We start from the raw sequence: 21,325 nt of genomic DNA, 5'->3' as shown, positions 1-21,325 counted from the left end.
TATATATATATATATATATATATATATATATATATATATATATATATATATATATATATATATATATATATATATATATATATATATATATATATATATATATATATATATATATATATATATATATATATATATATATATATATATATATATATATATATATATATATATATATATATATATATATATATATATATATATATATATATATATATATATATATATATATATATATATATATATATATATATATATATATATATATATATATATATATATATATATATATATATATATATATATATATATATATATATATATATATATATATATATATATATATATATATATATATATATATATATATATATATATATATATATATATATATATATATATATATATATATATATATATATATATATATATATATATATATATATATATATATATATATATATATATATATATATATATATATATATATATATATATATATATATATATATATATATATATATATATATATATATATATATATATATATATATATATATATATATATATATATATATATATATATATATATATATATATATATATATATATATATATATATATATATATATATATATATATATATATATATATATATATATATATATATATATATATATATGTGTGTGTGTGTGTATATATGTGTGTATATATATGTTTGAAAAAAATCATTTTGAATGCGCATATGAAACTGGTGGGGTTCGGTAGCTCACTACAAGGTAAAGAACCACCGCAATAAATGCTCACATATCTGCACATTTGTTTACGGTAGTTTACATTTTTCATATTTGTGCATAAAGGTTGTTTACAACAAGAGAGCAACAAGTACAGTTTTGAAAAATCCAAAAATTACAGTCTCATTAAATCCATTTGTGTGATGTACAGCACCTTCCTCAAGGTTTCTAGTGTATAAAAATTAAAGTCAAAATCAGTATTATGACTTAAAGATGGTAATGATTTAGAGGAGGGTGCAATATCCAATGCAATGCTAACATTTTTACAAAACATTTTTGTTTTCTAACAAAGTTTTGCTTTAACTTAAGGTATAGATCAGGGGTAGGGAACCATTGGATCGGGATTCACATATGGTTTTGCATTTTCATGTATGTTGACTTTTAAATTCGGAGCATGGTTCTCAAGGATTAACATTTAAAAAATATGATTTTTTTTTTTATGGCTCTTCCCATCAAAAAGGTTCCCGAGCCCTAGTATAAATAGTAAAATGCTAAAAAGTTCATAGGGTGGTGGGAGATGCTACACAATATACATACCAATTCCAATAGTTGCCAGTGTAACACAGAGGCCCACAGTGAATTGCTTGAGTGAAACAGTGGGAGAACTGCCAGAGTTGATCTCAGATTGTCCTGTTGCGACACACAAGAGCTTCTGCAAGTCATCAAAAACCTGCAAAAAAATGAAAAATGTCAGCATGTTTCCCTAGCATACTGCATTGTCTACTACCTCAGTGGGTAACAACTCATTGTACCTAACAGTTACCTGAGTATTAAACTCAAAGGCTAGAATCGCCTCCTTCAGAACTGCTGCTCTCTCTTCCTCAGTCAGCTCAATAGCGTTCATGCGACTCCTGTATAGCTGCTTGAAGCGATTAGCACTGTTCACAGCAGGGAAGTAGAAAAATGAAAGGCCTTCTTTGCCTGTCAGTTTGAGAGATTTCTGGGTAATTTTTCCTAGCACTTGTCCTCCTGACAGATCTCCGAGATATCGAGTGTAGGCGTGAGCCACCAGCAGTACAGGATTATCTTCACCAATCTGCATAAGAGAAATTCCATGAAGGGATGTAACAACAGGCAAACTTATTACAGAGATGATTTTTGAGAAAGCTAGTTTTGCGCTTACCTCTCGTAGCCTCTGAGTGTATCTGTGTGTGGCTGCAGGCACAATCAACTTCCTGCTCCAATCAGGGCCAAAGAAATGTTCCAAATCATTCTCCAATGATTCTAGGCGATCCAGTTCCTGAGGAAAGTATATGGGTGCGACTCCTGGATGGGAACAATTCTTATCCAGTTCCTCTTCTAAGACCTTGTAGATCTCGTAGAGGGAACATAGCAGGAGCTGACAAAAGCATGAACAAGAATTAATTTAACATACATGTAAATTATCCACTTATTGGTCAGAAAAAGTATGACAAGAAAATCTTCATATGTCTGTAGCAGTGACATAAAGTGATTGATAAAATTTTCACAAAAACAGGCTTCTTGGGTTAACAAGGTTTTTTATGTACACACTTTCTCTCCCAGTTTTTGAGTTCCTTGTATTTTTGTACTTTCAGATCCCCAAATATGGCTGCATTAGTCAAATCCAATCCTCAATTCTACTGGGAATTTGGACAAAGTTACCAAACAGAAGTGTTCCCATGCAATTTCTCCATAAATTGAATATGCTATCCAGTCTAGTGTTTCCACTTTTGTGATTTTTTTTTCTCGCTGGTGTGCTTTGAGATTTAGTTTCGAATGTATGGCTCAATAAAAGGTTGAGAATCACTTAACTACTGTGTTCAATTATGAGTTTAAGAAGACATTGGAGACCAACCTTGTACTGTGGCAGGGTTATCTCTCCCCTTTGATAACTCAGCATCAGCTCTGTATTTTCAGCTTTTACATGGTTGTCCTTTGTGGCTTCTTTAATCTGTTCCGATAAATCACTGTTGATAGAATAATACTAGTAAATGAACATTATAAAAAAAATACAATATTCATTGCATATATTTTTTTAAACTGAATTCGATACCTGCCAACTTCACCCATGTTGAATTTCCTTGTGTTCTTGGTCTCCATCTCCAATAAACAGGCAGATCTGTTATTAATGTCATACATATTAAATCATTGTCTTTTAGGGATACAATATATTCAGTTATCGGACCTTACCAGAATAAGCTCCTTGGTGCTGAAAAATGTTGGAATGAATAAAGCCTCTTGTCGTTTGTTGACTCACTTTGGCCTCTGATTATTTTGGCTCATATATACAGGCAAAATGTGCTGAAGGTGCTGAGACAGATGGGAAGTGCTACTGCTGAACCATATGACTCCGCTCTATTGCGACATAACATGACAGTGCAGATGTGTTTGAAGCGACCTTGTTAAAATGGGTAGTGTCATATTAGAATGTTGGAGGAACAAACATGGAAGTTTCAAACACATGACTGCTCAATTGTAACATAACATGATGGTGCAGATATTTTAGAGGTGGGAAGAAAACATGACATGGTGGAAATGACAAGTTTCAGCTTTGAATATTAGGAGTTGACACTGGAAACTTTGGATTGACTAGTATTGCCACAGAAGCACATTTTGGGGTTGTGGCTGTTGAACTCTCCAAGGTCCTGAACCTGCCAATACAATAAAAGTATATTACGTTTAATGAGAATGTATTCTTACCCCTTAATATACACGTTGAAATCATTTTTTTGAGTCACACTTGTACAACAAATATTAATACGTAGAGAAGTTTCATCTTTAAACATTAGGCGTTGACACTGGAAACTTTGGAGTGACTGGTATTGCTCAAAGTAAAGGGACACATAAAATAACATTTTGAAACAATTTACCATGGAAGCTCGTTTTGGGGTGTGGCTGTTGAACTCTCCAAGGTCCTGAACCTGCCAACACAATACAAGTATATTACGTTTAATGAGAATGTATTCTTACCCCTTAATATACACGTTGAAATCATTTTTTTGAGTCACACTTGTACAACAAATATTAATACGTAGAGAAGTTTCATCTTTAAACATTAGGCGTTGACACTGGAAACTTTGGAGTGACTGGTATTGCTCAAAGTAAAGGGACACATAAAATAACATTTTGAAACAATTTACCATGGAAGCTCGTTTTGGGGTGTGGCTGTTGAACTCTCCAAGGTCCTGAACCTGCCAACACAATACAAGTATATTACGTTTAATGAGATTGTATTCTTATCCTTAAATATACACGTTGACATCACTTTTTGAGTCACACTTGTACAGCAAATGTTAATATGTATAGTGACCCACAACACCCAAAATGTCATGAATTATGTATGTATTATTACCAAAACAAGTCATTTGCCCAATAAAGGTTTCAAAATGTTAAAGACTCAACAAAAATATCTGAATATAAAACTTGCATTCCCTATTTTCCTGTCAGCACATAAACTTAATTAAATAGGCAGGAGAATAAAAAAAATAGTCAGGGGAAAGGGACATTACAATATGTATTAAATAATCCCAGTGGGGGTGCTAGGAAGAACAAAGTAATAGATAATTTAATGAAACAATCGCTGAGAATAACTTTGATAGGAGAAAATAAATAGATGAAGTCATATAAAGAATTTCACTTATAAATAGTGAAACAACTGTTATATATGTACTTTATATATTTAATTTTCACTTTTGTCAGATTATAGCCGCGCCTCAATAGGCGGGCACTATCCCTCTGGAGAGAACATGGGCGGTGCTTGACAATTTTCGGGAGTGAACCCATTCTCCCAGATCCATCAGGCGCTCCAAAACAAAATACATAATGCTTAAAAATGTAGACATCTCAAAGGTTTGATTCTCCCCCCACCGCAGATGTTGCGTCCAAAGGATCGACTGATCTAGAAGGTAATATAAATCGCTATCCATTTTGGATTGATCGCTCGGTGCATCTGGTTGAAGTGACAAGTCGCGCTAACCGCCAGAGAGTGATATAACTGCGGCTACATAGTTCATGGAGAGTCGGGGGTTCTTGTGCCGGGTCTCTATCGCGATCTTGCCCGTTTTTTGCACATCTTGTATAGCTTGATTGTAAAAATGCGCAACTCGCTGGCTCAATGTCATTAGTATGATGATGTGCTTTAGTTTATGCTGAAATGCTGTACAATTCAGATTTTCTAGATAGTTTTCATGATGGCCCGCATGTCCATGCATGCAAGGAGTAAAAGACACGACAATAATAGCTCTCTCTCTCTCTTGGAGATGAGCTGAGAGTCTTTTCTTTTTTTCTTTTGGGGGTAAAAATGGCTCCTCATGGGAAAAGACAACATTTCTTTTGGTAGATGCATCACATTATTATGTTATTATGTCAAACAAAATCATTGTTCATTGTCATAAGCAGCTGGAGCCGAGATCCCATTTTAAAATCGATCAGTGACATTGATGAGGGTGAATGTCCAATCGGTGTGAGCTAGAAGTGGTGGCTCTGCTCAAACAGATTTGATGTCTACTAGTGACACCGCAATTTAAATTCACAGCAGAATGACGTAAAGAGCCTAAAATTTGGTCATCTAGCATCATCACTGGCCTTGAGCAAGTTAAGAAGTCCAATGCAGATGCTGAAATTGATATTGGAGACAAGCCAAAAAAGACTGGTGAACACAAAATATACTGAATGAATGTTTCAACCGCGTAACTCACATTTTTACACCTTTGGTTTTAACAGGCTATGGATTCCAACCTTCCATGTTTGATTGTCTTCATCTTAACCAGCTTGTCTACATGCACTGGAGATGATCACCAGTACAACAACACTAGCCATCATGACTATTGCATCCTTGGTGCTGGGCCTGCCGGACTGCAGATGGGTTACTTCCTCTCCAAAGCAAAAAGAGACTACATTATCTTGGAGCGAAACTCTGGCCCAGGCAGTTTCTTTAACAAGTAAGTAGACAGACCTATGCCTCCCCTGCTGAAATGCACGTAACATTGACCTTCTATATTTTTGCATTTCAAGATATCCCCGACATAGGAAGCTCATCAGCATCAATAAGATCCATACTGGACGACAGAACCGAGAGTTTAATCTGCGCCATGATTGGAACTCTTTGTTGAGTGATAACCCAAAGCTCTTGTTCCGCGAAGTAAGCACCGAGTTTTACCCACCAGCAGATGCCTTCCCACTCTACTTGTCCATGTTTGAGACGGAGCTTGGGTTGAGGGTCCAATATGGTGTGGATATCGGAAAGATCAGGGCACTGGTTTCATCCACCAAAAGCGGTTATATCCTTACTGACCAACACAGAAAGGTTTACACATGCAGGTGATTCTGATTTTCACTCCCCTACAAAGTAAAACTTGACATACCAATTAAATGTCACATTATTCTTTTTGTTACTCAGGGTTCTTCTGGTTGCCACCGGTTTGTGGGTACCACAGGAGGTAAATTTTGTTGGTTCAGACCTGGTCGAGGGCTATGAATCTATCTCTACAAACTCTGAGGACTACAAAAACCAGGCTGTACTGATCCTGGGCAAAGGCAATTCTGCTTTTGAAACAGCCCAAAGCATTTTGGGACATGCCAGTCGGGTTCACATGGTCAGCCGCAGTCCAGTACGACTTGCCTGGCAAACACATTATGTTGGGGATCTCAGGTAGGAACCCAGACCAAGTTATATCTGCATTGCTCCATCCAAATCATGTATTTATATGTATACAATAAGTCGTAGTAAATAGATTATAACGGTAGTTTAGTATTCCTCTATTATAGAATCTGTGTACTAGCATGGCAAAACATCCAAGAAGTAAATAGGCACTTTCTTAGCTCATTTAATAAGTTTTCTTCTAGCTAGTTGACCATTACACCCTAGTTTATACAGATATTCAACATAGGTTCTAGGACTATCTTTGACCTGATTCTTTTCCCTGGAATTTAAATTGCACTCATTCTATTAACAATAGCAAGACAAATTCAGAATTATTTTTATTATTTTCCATTGGCTAAAACAAACCCCAGATTGGCCAACATCCACTTTGAAAATCGGACTATTTACTTCTTTTTAGGATTACTGTTATATAATTTTTTAAATCAACAGTTTTACACTATAAATGTCCCGATTGTAACATGGCCTGACTTTTTGTTTGTGTTTTCAGAGCTGTGAATAATGAGCTCATAGACACATACCAGCTCAAGTCTCTTGATGGATTAGTAGAAGCCAGCCTGGAGCGAATAGTGATTGCTCAACAAAAGGAAGATGGGAGGAGGAAATTAGCCAAAGATAAGAAGGGACAATTGTATGTGACAATAAATAAGTACATACAAAACCAGCCAGAGAAAAACAAATCTGATGTGACAGCTGAAGAACTGCTTGGGTATCACATTGACAATTTCTCCTTGCGGAAACCCTATGATCGTGTCATCCGATGCCTTGGCTTTCGATTCAACTTCAGCATATTTGACAGGTACAAACAAAATGCAATGCACAGAACAGATTTAGAGATGTATATTTGTTAAAAACATGTTGGTGTTACCCTTCCTTAAAAAGTGTTGGAGTGAAGAAAAAGATTGGGGAAAAATCTAGTACAGGCGTGCCCATTACGTAAATCACCAAGGAACTATTGGTACATCGCCAAGGCATTACAATATCATTTTGATCCCTCCCTCTGTCGCTTAACTTAGATAGGCTCTTATAAATTTGGCATGTCAACAGTAAGCTATAGCATGAATCGAGAGCGCCACTGGTCTAGTATAATTATTTTTTTGGTAATTTTAGTCTATATTGCCTATCCCTATAACAACTAAATGATTGCCTCTGACCATACATTTCCGTACGCTGTACTCTATATGAATACCTGCATGCATTATGCTGTTAAGGTTACAAATGATCGGTTTTTAGATGGTGTTGAGACTAAAATGCAGCTTTCTCCCCAGCTCTGCGTGTCCACTCCACAGTAAAAATGCAAAAGGGAGGTTACCACGGGTCACAGCTTGGTATGAAGGTCAAAACACTCCTGGTTTGTTTGTATTGGGAACTGCTGCTCACTCCAGAGACTACCGCTCATCAGCCGGTGGTTTTGTTCATGGATTTCGCTACACAGGTGAACATTTGAGACCTACCGTAAATGCATTTAACATTTCTGCTTCCCTGTCTGGGTTGATAGTACAACAAATATGATATGCAATATTCTATTATACAATTCTTTGTGTGTCTCAGTGAGAGCTGTGCATCATTTGCTTGAGCAACGCTACCATAAAAGCCCGTGGCCATCTACGAGACTGTTGACAACACAGCTGTTGTCTGCAATTTTGAAGAGGTTGGGCGAGGCCTCTGGGCCTTACCAGATGTTTGAGATACTAGGAGATGTTATATTACTGAGAGGGTAAGTTATGTTCTATAGTTTTATCACATGTCTGTCACTCATAAAATGTGATTTAAGTTTTTTTATTGTTTTTATTTTAAGCCTTTTAAGTCTTTGCTGTGATTGGGTAACTGTCACATTGAGACTTTCACAGAGAAGCGGAATACAGTTGTTATTTCAGAATTATCAAATTGAAACTATTCACTCACGTGACACTCCCATTTCACCGGGTTTCAGTTTTTGCGTGCGGAGAGTAAGGAATATTTCAGTCAGGATGCAGGGTTTTGCTGGGAACCAAGATGTCGCCTTAGGTCACTGGAAAAAAAGTGGGAATTAGAAACTAATCATGTGACAAAAGTAATTGTACTGAACCATAGCTTTGCTACATTTGAATACTGCATTATTTTAATACAATATGCTGTTTCCTCATTGAACAATTTATAGAAATCATATAGAAAAAAATTAACCAGAAAAATGAATGAATGTAGATTTTTATCTGACTGCCAGATCATACTGCCAATATGTGGAGGAGTTCCCTCTCCAGGCTTTGCCACAGTTCACTTCTCTCTCGGGTCATGAGGTATCCAAGCAAGGACTGCTGATTGTAGTGATGCAGTATGGGAAAAAGAAGGTTGACTATCTAGGTGGAGGCAGGGCAATCACAGACTGGAGCAAAGCTTGGAAATCCAACTTTCTACACCCAGTTTTGTACTACTATGACACACTGCCTACTGGTGAGTAAGTCTTGGTGGATCTATTGTGGTGGTCATTTGGCATGGAGATTAAACTGGTAACCTATTCTGCACAGAAGTTAACTGAAATACCTGTACAATTGTTTTCTAGAAAAAGAGATGAAGCATCGTCCCCGTGGTTGGCCTTTACCAAGGCCTAAGGCAATTCACCACATGGTTGAGGATTTCCTAACTGAATGGGACGGCCCCATTTCTCATGTTCAGCCTTTGCGACGTTTCCTGGAACATTGCGTCAACACTGACCTCAGAGCCTTCTATGCAGGTAAAGTTATCCAACCAAGTGTAAATAAAGTGGGGCACATATACTACTATAACCTAAAACCTGACCCTGATCCACTCTCAACAAGATTGTATATAACTGACAGTCAAGACTGTGTCACTCACCCACACTTTCTTTTCTTCCATCTTTTTAGAATCTTGTTTCCGCTTCTCCCTCACCCACCGAAAGCCTCCGCTGTTTTGTCGCCAGGGATACTTGAAGCAGCAAGGAATCCTGCAAAAAAGTAAAATGAAGCATTTTTCTTCTGCTAAACATTCAACTAGTACACAGTATACAGACACTTCAGGGGCTGATGCTGCATTTCCTGACTACTTGGCTCGGGCTGGAGCCTCCATATCTTCAGAACTGAAACTTGACCTATGAATGTATTCCTATCTCCAGCACCTATCAATCCGGACGGACAACATTGATATCTCTTCCTAGCCAGTCTGATGGTTGAATTTGCCTATCATTGCACAAGATTTATTTTCGGTACGTGTACATAAAAATACTCCCCCAATCATATGCCCGAGTCATGTTTACCACGCTGCAGAACATCCTATATGCACAAGAAACATTAATTTTTTCCCCATTTATTTTTAATCATTATTTTTATAAATAATTTTTAAAACCATGCAATTCCTTGATTTTGCTCAACATGAAGTACTCGCTTGGGATCACTGTGTATTGGCTCATGCAATGATGAAATTATATCAAAATACATGCTGATCTTTGTCGATGCTCTGGAAGAAAGAAGTTTGCAGTAGGTTGGGTCATTGAAAAGAATGAAATGAAAATAAAAACTACTTTGTTGTTAGGGTTGGAATTCAGTGGTGGGCCGCTGCGATTGCAGCTTTTTTGTCCCAGATACTAACGAGATGCACCTGAATGAAATCCACTGATTCTAAAATGCCACATTTACCACGCTGCTGCAATACGCAATGTATTTGCACACTTGAAATTTGCACACTTGAAATTTAAAGGGCAGTACAGGGTATAGCGAAGAAAACGTGGAGAAGTAGAAATTACCTAGATGAGTAAACTTTACACCACCACAGAGCCAGCATTGTGAGCGAAGACAAAACGCATGCGCAGATGTTTACTTTCAGTCACTCATCTGTGATTGGTTGCCTGTTTGTGTCTGCTGATTGGACTCAAACGAATGAACAACGTGGAATCTGATTGGTTAGGTTTTAACTCGTGGAGTTGTAACTGTTCAATGGGTGTGACCGATACTACTTTTGTGCAACACTATATACGGGACATGTAGGCGTTGTGACGGGAATGAGGCTGTTATTAATAACATAGTTTTGCCGGAAAGAGGACATGTTAAACAAGATCTACTTTAATGTCTTGCTGGGACTTAGATTGTCACCGATCTTTGCAGTTAGATGCTGCATTCACGCCACATATTGATAGCAACATACGTCCCTGTTGCTCAGACAGCAATGTGCTAGCAAGGGAATTGTAAACACAGCTTCCACATGTCATGAAAATCTGTAAGTATGGACGAATCAAATAACAAGAGTTATTTCATGGTCGTTACACCAGAGAATGACCCCTCAAGTTCCGAAGGAGAATACATAGTTGAACCAGGTGCTGAATATGAATCACGGGCGGCGGAAGAAGAAGAAGCGCATCGGGGATGTGTGGAGAGAATGGCCGACAGGGCCAACAATGTTGGATTTGGATTAAGTGGGATTGGTGAAAGCAGTGTGTTATTGGGACGAGTCGGACACCGAGACGACAAAGAACTGAGGTACCTTCATTTATTATGGGAACCGGAACGAGCAGAGATTGGATCTGGTAACGTGACCAACAAGCTGGGGAAGATGACTGGCAACAGGGCCAGGCGATTTCATAGAACCTCAAGGAATCCGATTGGTAAAGATGTGTACGGTAAGGCAACGTTTAAATCATGTGAGAAATTACGTTGACTATCTCTTTAGTTAGAAGGACCACACGCTAATTAAAAAAAAAACATTCCCTGGATGTGTTGTTTTGAATTTATATAGCAAATGAAATGAAAACTACACTCTGTATCCATAACACACTGCTATAGTGATTCTTTGTCTTTTGATGTATTATAAATACAAGACCTTTGCCATCCTCAAAGTAGTAAACCTAAATCTTTTCTGCTTTGATTTCCTTCTCATCACAGCTGTAAAGAGGCTGAGGGATGCTGCAAACAGCAATGACATTGACACGGGTATGGAACATAATAAATGCATTAAACAACACAAAGAATGCAATGCAGGACCAGTTGTTTTGAACTACAAACATGTCTTATTTCAGTTCGGAAACTTCTGCAAGATGACATTGATCCATGTGCAGCAGATGACAAGGGAAGGACAGCCTTACATTTTTCTTCTTGCAATGGCAATGAAAGCATTGGTAACTTGAAGACACTTAAAATATACTGTAATCATCTCACAGCCACACTTTTTTATGATTCTAATTACATGTATTGATAGAACCCCCAGCTTACATAATGTATACATGTCTCTACCTCTGCCTATAGTGCAATTGCTGTTGAGTCATGGCGCTGACCCCAACCAACGTGACAGTCTGGGTAACACCCCACTCCATCTAGGTAAGAGATCTTGGAAACCTTTTACCACACTGGTACAATTGCCCAAAAGTCATGTTATATTAACTGATATATAATTCAAGACTGGCACATTTGTACGTGGACCAATTATCCTAATGAAAATGACTTATTTCGAATGGTTGGATTTTCCAATGAGTTGGTCATTCATCAAGTATGCAGTTATTTGTTGCTCTATAACTACTTTCATCTATTTGTCCCCAGCGGCCTGTACAAACCACGTGCCTGTCATCACCACATTGCTTAGAGGAGGTGAGTGTGTAGGAATATGTAGGAATTAAAGTTCTTTCATAGATTGACATCCAATCATGTGTCTCATTTTATCCTTCTGCTGTGAATTTTAATGTATTTGCCCTTGTAGTTGTCCAATTCATTTGAACTTGGAAGGTTGAAGGCAAATGAATGTTTGTTCAGTTGTTACCACCCATTCCAGTTCAAATGCATTAGATAATATATTGTACTGCATTGTGTGTAGATTGGCTGTCAGTTGCCATTGGCAATTTAGCGAAGACTATTCTTACTTGTTGTGTTTGCTTTTCTGTGAAGGGTCTCGCGTCGATGCCCTTGACCGAGCTGGAAGGACACCCCTCCATCTTGCACGTTCCAAACTTAACATTCTTCAAGAAGGTGATTCTCGCAGCATTGAAACTCTAAGAGGAGAGGTCACACAGGTAAGAAAAGCAGTGCTTTAATGTTTTTACATGTGGTGGGGATAATTATAATAATTTATGAGTGTGTTTTTTTTCTCCACTCAGGTGATACAAATGCTGAGGGAGTATTTAAATGTAATGGGCCAAAGTGAAGCTAAAGAGAGGCTGGAGCACATTTCCTCACAGTTGCAACACACACGAACCAAAGAGCAAGTAAGATGTAGAGCTTTGTAGCTAAATACTATGAGGATTTGCACATTTTTCAATCCAACAAATTTATTTATTATCTATTGATTTATTGATTCCTTTTTAGGTCGATGAGGTGACTGATTTACTGGCCAGCTTTACTTCACTCAGTCTTCAAAAACAGAATTTGGGGGACAGGTAGAGGATTAACAAACTGGATTCCTGAAGTGAATCTCTGCTCCTCCAGCTGGAACACTCTGATATGTCTCTCTGTAACCTGAACTAGAATTTCAGATATGGCTCAACTGCAATAAATGTCGAAGATTCTAATTTCTGAGATATTTAGCTGAAAATGACCAATTATTTGAGAAAAGCATCCTAAAGTTAAAATGAGATTTTTTTTTTTAAATGACTGGTCTGTCAATGTCAAGTGACGGGATAAAATCAGGGACCAGAATTTTTTTTAAATTGGCTAAAAGAATCTGAAGATTTTTTTGTGTATTTGTCTGAAGTAATTGCCTTGTGGGTATTGTTTTTGTATCATATTGCCTATAGAAAATCTGGTCAAATGCGCTTTCAAGTTTGAGTATAACTGTAAACTCTGTTTTTCAACCTCTTCGGTCATTTGAAAATTCCTTATTGTCATTCAGTAAGCTGAACTAGTATGATGTTTCTAAATGGTGTCTATTGGACCAAAAAGTCTACTTAAAGAACACGTTTAACATATGTACTTATTGAGAAAAGTAATGTGGACAATAACTTGTTAATGAAGTAGTTATTTGGTTTCCTTTATCTTTTATGGAGTATTTTGGTGGTGTTCAATTGTTTTCTTTTCTTTTTTAAATAAACTATTACACAAATGGTGCCCACTTGTCACATTGCTTCTAAAAGTGGTCCATTTCATGAATATTTTTGAAATAATAATAGACTATTTGATGTGAAACAGTCTGATTTATTGTAATTTGTAAATCTCACTTTGTTCAGTTTTTGTGGATCAGAAAATGACTTCAATTGCTATTGAATGTTCATTGTGTCTATTCAATATTGTCTTGTTTTTGTTAATAAAATAAATGACATTAGTTAAAGATGTTTAACAATTTTCCTATACTATTTCTGCATAAGTGCGCTTGTGACAGTAAATCTGAATTAGTTTTGCTGCTCTTCTATGATTGGCTCGGGTACACCGACCACGCCCCCTCCAGGCAGGCGTATTGTTGTTCGCCAGAATAAAGATGGCGATCGGGCCCGCGTAATTTGGAGACCCAACTGAGGTAATTCGTCTTGATTAATATCATTTCATTTGATTTTTCTGGAATGAGCATAGATCTAAAATTGAAGGAGAAGAAAGAGTATCTAAATGCACGTTTTGCATATTCTCTACCTCTGTAAATGAGCACTACGGCCTCGCTACGTAGTAAGCACCGGGCTATCATGAGACGATTATCCCAGAAAGATGAGCCCATCGCCGCTACAGAGCGATCCAGGAGTTGAACTGTCAAGGAAGCCGGGTGGTCAAGTAAATAGGAAAGGGGGTGTGTTTGTGTTTATGAAATGTAGGCGGGAGCAGTTTAAGTTCTCATTCTTTGCAATCAACTTGATGAATATCATATCAACAAATCATTTCCAACAATGTCTTTTTAGCAAGCAGGGTTGATTTTAGTCTCCTGATCTTTGTTGTAAGAGCATCTTCGTGAGTTAGTAGTGCAACTAATGTGAATATATGTCATTTTTAAAACGCTTTTCATCAGGCAGTCTTTGGATGCAGTAGTAGAATATGTTGCATATTGCATGTTGCATTATTACTATTGGAGTGTTTATTAAAAGTGAATAAACCTCAAGGTTGTTTGTGTATCACTTATATTCACAGGTGCTCATCCTGCCTTCATGCTGCCTGGAGTAACAATATTGAGTAGCAATGGCTTTTGAAGAGATCGGGAATAAAGGAGAAATGGGTAATGCTGTTTTGTTTTGTTTTATCTGGACTTCAGAACATAAAATATACATGGATCAATGTTGCTTGACCATTTCAACAATGGCAGCAATTTTACATGAGTAATTTTTCACCTCTGACCTCCAAATCAATATATACTGAGTTTATCTCAATTTAATTCTGTAAAATTGGATTTTTTTATAAGGATGTAAATTGTTTTTTAAAAAAATCAATCACTTTTAATACTGAATTATTGTTTCAAAAGCTGTATGTTGTAAACATTTCTAATCTTGCATTAAATGCACTTTGTAAAAGTGAATGTTTTGACATAATTTTGTTTCTGTGTCAGACATTGGAATGGATGGTGAGAGGGGTCTTGTCGCTGGGCGAAGCCAAAGGGAGAAGAGGAGGTCGTATAAAGATCTACTACGAGAGGAAGAAGAGATTGCAGCTCAGGTCCGCAAGTCTGCCAAAAAACGATCCAAGGTAAGTTTTTGTAACCAATCCTTTCCTCAATGCTACAAATTTCAAAAGACACATAATCCACCATCTATTATTGTGAATAGCACTGAAAGGGTTCATATGTGTTTTGTTAAGATAATACATAAATTAATAAACTGAGACTTTATTTTTGGATCATATTGCCCTGGCTTAGATTTTTACCTTTTGTGATTACATATTTCATAACACTTAAGGATTCAGAGATGTTCACGCTGGGAAATGACCCACACAAAAAGAAGAAGAAATATAGTGACGACTACTACTACAGAGGTGAGTTCAAGGACATAATACACTTAACTACCAATTGAGCGAGTTTTTTTTCTTGTAATGTTTTTCAACTGCTGTCTGAGAACTTGGTTTATTTATATTGTTCTTCTCTGTGACTTTCCTAATCAGAGCATGAAGGTTCTGGCCACCCTAGTCATAAGAAGAAACACAAATCCACAGACCGTTCGCCAACTCTCTCTTCACCTTCATCGTCCCACCCAGCAGACACAGCAATGGGTCTTCTACAAGCTATCACCTCTCCCATGGCCACTGGATCTGACCCTAGTCCCAATTTACATAAGAAACCATCCTATCCCTCCTTATCCTCGCATTCCTCAAAAGATCGTAAGAGGGAAGGGGGTAGCAGTAGTGGAAGCAAAGGAAGCCACTCTTTTTCTCATTCTCGCTCTATGTCTTCATCGTCATCATCTTCCTCAAAGAAGCATTCCTCAACTTCTTCTAAGTCGTCGCTATTTCATGGCGGATCCCTCAAAGAAGAGCCTTTATCATTACGGGAGGCTGATGGGATCAAAATGAAACTTATGATGTCACCGGAAAAAGAGGAAATGGAATCTAATCCAATAACACATCACTCATCGAAAACGGGTGTTAAGAAAGACAAGGATCGAGAGAGGGTGCAGCTTTCAAAATCACCCAAGAAGAAGTTGCAACATAGTCGAGATCCTCTACCTGTAGTAGGGAAAGAAGTGGAAGTGGAAGGTAAGAGCTAATTAATTATATGTATATAAAAAATGGGAATGTTAATTTATTTGGGTGACTATTTCTATAATGTAACTGTGATAATAAATATCGTTTTGTGGAGTACATTACATTATCCATGTATTTTCTTGATCAATTTTTCTATGTCTTGACTTTGAATGTTTACATTGCTCTGCAAATATTTCCTATCACAATGATGTATTTAGTTCATATAATCATTATTTAGTTCATTTAGTTCCATAATAATGTATAGTACTTTCTTTAATTGTAATTCAACAGTCATTGTTATGTTTTTCGTCAAGGTCATTATGGAGGAGGCATAGGAGATGATAGCTCGACGTCGGGAGGAGAGTTGGAGGCTGGTGAATTAGTTATAGATGACTCATACACACACCAGTCAAAAAAGAAGAAAAAGAGCAAGAAAAGCAAAAAGAAAAAGGACAAAGAGAAGGATAGAGACAAAGAGAAGAGTGGAAAAGACAAAAAGCACAGCAAAGGGTTTGGAGGTGTGTACGATACCTTGTACTGTGTTTATATGTGTGTTAATCTTTGATTCCTTTTCTTCAGATTCATCAAGGAGCCATGGCAACTCCCATCCCACCGTCTCTCATGGTAGTGTTGGTCCGATGTATGCGATGGGCACACCCATGCCGCCACATCATCGTCAAAGCAGTGATGGGCCAATGGAGAAGAAGAAAAAGAAAGATGAGAAAGATCGGGATAAGCACGATAAGGATAAAGAGAAAGTAAGCCTGTTTTTTTTTGCACAACAGTTCAAAGTCTTGGAATTGTTATCTTACCTTTTACTTGATTCATTTTTAAGTAGTTGTTACATCATTTATACTTTGTTCCCTTTTTTATCCTTGCATCATACAGTAACCCTAAAAATTCAACTTAAAAAAATATTAAAACTAATATAAACGGAATAAAAGAGAAGCATTTTGGAAACTACTAAAATCAAAGTATTAAAATAAAATATAATTGAATTCTAGTGAAGCTATATTATATGCAAGTTGCCATCTTGTCTCTCATATGCTTACTTCTGATGTTCTTTCAGCCCAAGAAGAAGAGTGCATCAGCGTATCAAGTGTTTTGCAAGGAGTATAGAGTTAACATTACTGCTGAACAGCCAGGCTTAGGTATATCATTTGTTCAAATAAGAACAACTTTTTTTGTGATTACACTTGACATAAATAAGGCAAAAATATGTGTTTTTCTATCCTGTAGTTTTCGGTGAACTAAGCAAAAAGTTAGGAGAGGTATGGAAGAGGATGCCGGAAAAAGACAAACTGGCAAGTAGAGCTTTTTATCTTAATTTTCTTGATTATTCTTTATAGCATTCTGGCACCTGACGTTTGTCAGGTTTTCCCTGTCGTCATACAATGTGCTAACTGTTTTTTCTTTGACCACTTTAGTTTTGGAGGCAGAAAGCTCAATATCTGCAGCACAAACAAAACAAGGCTGAGGCTACCACTGTCAAACACAAGACAACCAATGAAAGCAAAATCAAAGGTAAATGTATTTACTTGCTCTTGCCTGAAATTTCAATTCTAATGAAAAAAAGTTCTCAATTTTCACAAGCATGTTTATTTCCTAGCTAAATCTGGTGTGGCGTCACCCAACAAAGCACCAGCGACTGTTTCCCTTTCCCCTGCACGAGTACCTGAAGTTGATCCTATTGATGCAGCGGCTCACCTGCAGCTCCTTGGGGAGTCCTTGTCCCTGATTGGACACCGTCTGCAGGAAACAGAGGTGTGTTATCCAAACCAATAGACATTGTTTATGGCTGTCTGTGTAAAAAAAAGGTTGCTGACCAATGTGTATATGTCTATTGGTAACATAATTTCTTCTGTCCTAAAAAAAAAAAAAACATGAATTCGTTATCACAATGATAGTATATCTTCATGAATGCAAATGTGAAAACAAAAACTAAAATATTACACTTTTTTTAGGGTATGGTGGCAGTGTCTGGGAGCTTGTCTGTGCTTCTCGATTCAATCCTTTGTGCCCTTGGACCTCTGGCTTGTCTCACTGCTCAAATACCACAATTGAATGGATGTCCCCGAAACGTGCTGGTATAGTATTAGAATACTATTCTATAAGTTATATACACTGCTGAGCTTTTGTTGTTGTTTGACAATACTATATTTATCTTTTTTCAGTCAAATACATTGGACAACATTGCCTACATCATGCCTGGGTTGTGAGTTGGAACCCCCCCAAAGGAAGTTTGTGGAATTTTGCTGTATAAAGTAAAGGCTCTAAGCCAGAAGCATATCTGGACTTTATTACAGACGCCGCTGACTTGACAAGAAAAATATGACTTGTCCCAACATGTTTTTAAAATCAATTTTTTTAGACTGTAATATTATCCTATTGTTTTTATTGTTAGGAATTTAAAACAAAACAACCTTTTATTGTAATTGGTCTCACCGCCCTAGTTTCATTATTATGTACAATGTATGTTTATATGAAAAAATATTTCTTATGATTGCTTTTGTAAGTGTTTTTGGTATGTTTTTTTTGCTTTTTAAATAGTGTATAAAAATTGTCACTTCCAGCTGTTTTATATATTTGATACAACTAATAGGCTCCTTTACAGTTAGACCAGAGGTGGTGAACATGTGGCTCTTAAGCTGCATGCGGCTCTTTGATTCTTATCATATTTTGTATACGCTGTGGCTCTTTGCCTCGTTTCTGTCACATTTTGTCGGGGTTGTTGTGTCCACGTGATAATGTGTTTCACCCTTTTGCCTCTCCTTTGCTTGTGTGATCCCAGTGTTTTTGATTGTCATCAACCCCTGTATGTGTATTTAAACCTCGTGTTTTTGTATGTCGGGGTAGGAGTATTGTTTCATGTTCGTCGGTGTGTGTGGCTCCCCTGTTTAGTTTTTATTATGTGTATGGTTATTTTTCATTAAATTCCTTGCCTGCTTCTTGCTCATGGGTTCCACTTGGTTTTGCAGCCAAAGGTTTCATGTTTTTCTTATTTGTATTCTCTCTTAAAACACATTCACATTCAACATGGCCTATTACAAACAAATAAATATGTTTTGCTTCTGACATAAATGACTGTCAATCGTGTTTAACTTATTCACCACGCCTGCATTAGACTGTGACTAAATATAGATGTTAAATATGACCTCCATCAGTGGTGGAAAACAGTTGGCTTTTGTAGATGGACAGTAGGAGGAGCTGCTCCCCCAACTAGGCGAGTCATCCTGCTGGAATGAGGAAGCTTGATCTCCACCCTATTCTTCTCTAAATACGCAACGACATGTCTGCTTGTGGTGTACAAACAGGTCAGTCAAAAATACCACTCATTCTACAGTGATCGGTTATAGATCCCTGACATTGGCAGTTGGTCAAGTTGTGATCCACCAAAAATGAAGGTTTCGCAAAGGGCTTGGCGCTGCTACCATTTGAACTCGTTGAAGTTGTTTGACAGTTTTTAACATTGCATGTTTTTACGTCAGATTGTTTGCTTTCATGAGCATAAAAGATATCCACAAGACTTACTATCTGTCTGCAGAGTTGAGGCTGGTGGTCCTCGGCCGCAGTGGCTCGGGTGGGCGGTCTGATGCCTGCAGCATCCTTGGTTTGAGGGACTGTGATCAGAGAAATGACAACAATCAAGTTGATGAGTGTCGGAAATTCAGAGCAGAAGTTGTTGGCAGAAAGGTAAACAGCAAAAGCAGTTTTTTTTTTGTGTTTACATATTCAAAAAATAAAAATAAAAAGGGCAGAAATAAGCAGATTATTTTACTGACAGCCTAGTTTCTCCTCTAAGTGACTGTTTACCATATTCATAAAGTGGACGCTATATCTCAATTGTATTTTTTTTATATACAAATACACCACTTTTAATGTATTTCTTTTTCTTTTGAATTAAAAAAGGGAATATAGGAGCAATACAGTATTCTTCAGGCTTTTGATTAAAAAAAAAAAAAAACTGGTGTCATTTCAATAATAAGTTCACAGTCTTATGGTCTGATGAGGGAATCCATAACTAAAAAAGCAATAAGTTAAGTTATTGTTCTAAACTAATTGATTTGTTTTACCCTGTTTGTTTTTGTGACGTCTGGGCTCTGGATCAAAATTAATGATTGTTATCTATTCTTAGCTGCTGGTGGTCTCCAGTCCCGACTGGTTCAGTTCTGACTGCGAGCCAGAGGAAAGAAGAAAACACTTCTCTTCCTTGATTACATTATCCATCCCAGGGCCACATGTTTTTCTATTGTGTGTTCCTTTGGACCAACCTGCAGATGGAGAGACAAAAGTACTTGATGTCCTGGAGAAGCTGCTGGGCCCATCTGCAGTCAACAAAAACACCATAATCCTATTCACCAACATGGAGGAGCTGGAAGAAGACGAGAGGTTGGAGGATTACCTTTCCATGTGGCGGAAGGATCTCGGTATGCTGCTGGAAAGATGTGGTGGTCGATATCACGCTCTAGAAACCCAGCGTGTGGAACGAGAAGAGAGCAAAGCTGTTGAAGATATGCTGGAGAAAATTGAACAAGTAGTGAAAGACAACAATGATGAACACTTTAGCTGCCCTTTATACCAGGAGGTGAGTGAAAAGGTGAAGAAAAGGCAGGTTGAAATAGTGAAGGAAAGAAAGGAGGATGCTGTGGTGACTGAAAAAGACATGGAGGAAGTCCTGGAAGAGGCAGAAAAAAGCATAGGGCTTCTACAGGTGGACTTAGATGTATTTTCCTCTAGCAATATCTCACCTTCTGCCCCTACTCCTTCTTTTCTAAGAACCTTGTGGGAAAAAGTGGTGGGCTGGTTGAATTGGCTGCCCACTATAGTGAGAAGGGAGGCCTTGCTAGGGGCCCTGGTTGGGCTCTTTGTTGGGGGTCCCGTTGGAGGCGTGATGGGTGCCACTGTGGGATCAGTAGCTACAGAAGTACGCAGGAGACAAACACAAAAAACAAAGTAATAATAAAAAAATAACAATACTATAATGTATTAGGCTTGAGGTTGCACATTTGAGTCCTGTCACTGTATTCAGTGTTAATAGCATATTGATTTTAAAAGTCACCAAGTAAGCAAATATAATACAAAGTCATGTTTTCAACAGGAATAAACTGTATTTGAATTTCTCTGTAAGGACACTTGCACATTATTTAAATTATTTAACCAGGAAAGCCACATTGAGGCTACAAGTCTTTGCAAATGTGTTACTTTGGCTTCCATTGCATGTAAAAATCCATTAAAATAAAAACGTAAATGTGTTCTTTGATTTATTTCTTGTCTTGTATGATTTTCTGTAATGCATTATAGTCATCTCAGGGTAAGGGGAACAGAAAAAGAATGCATGAATTTAAAAACCAAACCAG

The 21,325-nt window shown here is 37.2% G+C and overlaps 5 protein-coding genes and 1 long non-coding RNA gene across 6 annotated transcripts; 4 read left to right on the top strand and 2 right to left on the bottom strand.

Moving 5' to 3' along the window:
* Window positions 1-696: 696 nt before the first annotated feature.
* Window positions 697-10,272, bottom strand: hmox1a (heme oxygenase 1a). The gene is made up of 11 exons (XM_077733705.1): window positions 10,148-10,272; window positions 9,244-9,352; window positions 8,317-8,422; window positions 3,893-3,943; window positions 2,943-3,403; window positions 2,806-2,871; window positions 2,608-2,719; window positions 1,915-2,130; window positions 1,555-1,827; window positions 1,329-1,461; window positions 697-959 (listed from the first exon to the last, which is right to left on the bottom strand). Exons 6-11 carry the CDS (start codon window positions 2,850-2,852, stop codon window positions 907-909), a joined length of 834 nt encoding a protein of 277 aa, XP_077589831.1. The 5' UTR covers window positions 2,853-2,871; window positions 2,943-3,403; window positions 3,893-3,943; window positions 8,317-8,422; window positions 9,244-9,352; window positions 10,148-10,272; the 3' UTR covers window positions 697-906.
* Window positions 4,507-9,910, top strand: foxred2 (FAD-dependent oxidoreductase domain containing 2). Its single transcript, XM_077733702.1, has 10 exons — window positions 4,507-4,657; window positions 5,475-5,692; window positions 5,766-6,071; window positions 6,151-6,402; window positions 6,902-7,210; window positions 7,680-7,846; window positions 7,963-8,128; window positions 8,615-8,841; window positions 8,951-9,121; window positions 9,273-9,910. The coding sequence occupies exons 2-10, from the start codon at window positions 5,478-5,480 to the stop codon at window positions 9,500-9,502; spliced, it is 2,043 nt and encodes a 680-aa protein (XP_077589828.1). The 5' UTR covers window positions 4,507-4,657; window positions 5,475-5,477; the 3' UTR covers window positions 9,503-9,910.
* Window positions 10,273-10,346: 74 nt separating the features above from the next.
* On the top strand, window positions 10,347-13,427 carry ankrd54 (ankyrin repeat domain 54). Its single transcript, XM_077733704.1, has 8 exons — window positions 10,347-11,017; window positions 11,280-11,327; window positions 11,414-11,512; window positions 11,640-11,711; window positions 11,931-11,978; window positions 12,273-12,397; window positions 12,482-12,589; window positions 12,690-13,427. The coding sequence occupies exons 1-8, from the start codon at window positions 10,624-10,626 to the stop codon at window positions 12,762-12,764; spliced, it is 969 nt and encodes a 322-aa protein (XP_077589830.1). The 5' UTR covers window positions 10,347-10,623; the 3' UTR covers window positions 12,765-13,427.
* Window positions 13,428-13,734: 307 nt separating this feature from the next.
* Window positions 13,735-19,049, top strand: hmgxb4a (HMG box domain containing 4a). Its single transcript, XM_077733706.1, has 13 exons — window positions 13,735-13,833; window positions 14,430-14,514; window positions 14,842-14,978; window positions 15,188-15,263; window positions 15,390-15,980; window positions 16,283-16,486; window positions 16,548-16,726; window positions 17,038-17,119; window positions 17,208-17,272; window positions 17,396-17,492; window positions 17,578-17,732; window positions 17,933-18,055; window positions 18,143-19,049. Exons 2-13 carry the CDS (start codon window positions 14,478-14,480, stop codon window positions 18,185-18,187), a joined length of 1,791 nt encoding a protein of 596 aa, XP_077589832.1. The 5' UTR covers window positions 13,735-13,833; window positions 14,430-14,477; the 3' UTR covers window positions 18,188-19,049.
* Window positions 16,495-19,655, bottom strand: LOC144208052 (uncharacterized). The gene is made up of 3 exons (XR_013328821.1): window positions 19,500-19,655; window positions 17,676-17,717; window positions 16,495-16,584 (listed from the first exon to the last, which is right to left on the bottom strand). It is a non-coding gene; the product is annotated as an uncharacterized LOC144208052 (long non-coding RNA).
* On the top strand, window positions 19,161-21,220 carry LOC144208047 (GTPase IMAP family member 7). The gene is made up of 3 exons (XM_077733703.1): window positions 19,161-19,282; window positions 19,513-19,661; window positions 20,104-21,220. The coding sequence occupies exons 1-3, from the start codon at window positions 19,258-19,260 to the stop codon at window positions 20,923-20,925; spliced, it is 996 nt and encodes a 331-aa protein (XP_077589829.1). The 5' UTR covers window positions 19,161-19,257; the 3' UTR covers window positions 20,926-21,220.
* The last annotated feature ends 105 nt before the right edge of the window (window positions 21,221-21,325 follow it).

This window comes from Stigmatopora nigra, chromosome 15 (assembly GCF_051989575.1).
Source record: "Stigmatopora nigra isolate UIUO_SnigA chromosome 15, RoL_Snig_1.1, whole genome shotgun sequence".
NCBI lineage: Eukaryota > Metazoa > Chordata > Actinopteri > Syngnathiformes > Syngnathidae > Stigmatopora > Stigmatopora nigra.
This window is presented reverse-complemented; position numbering and strand designations above follow the sequence as displayed.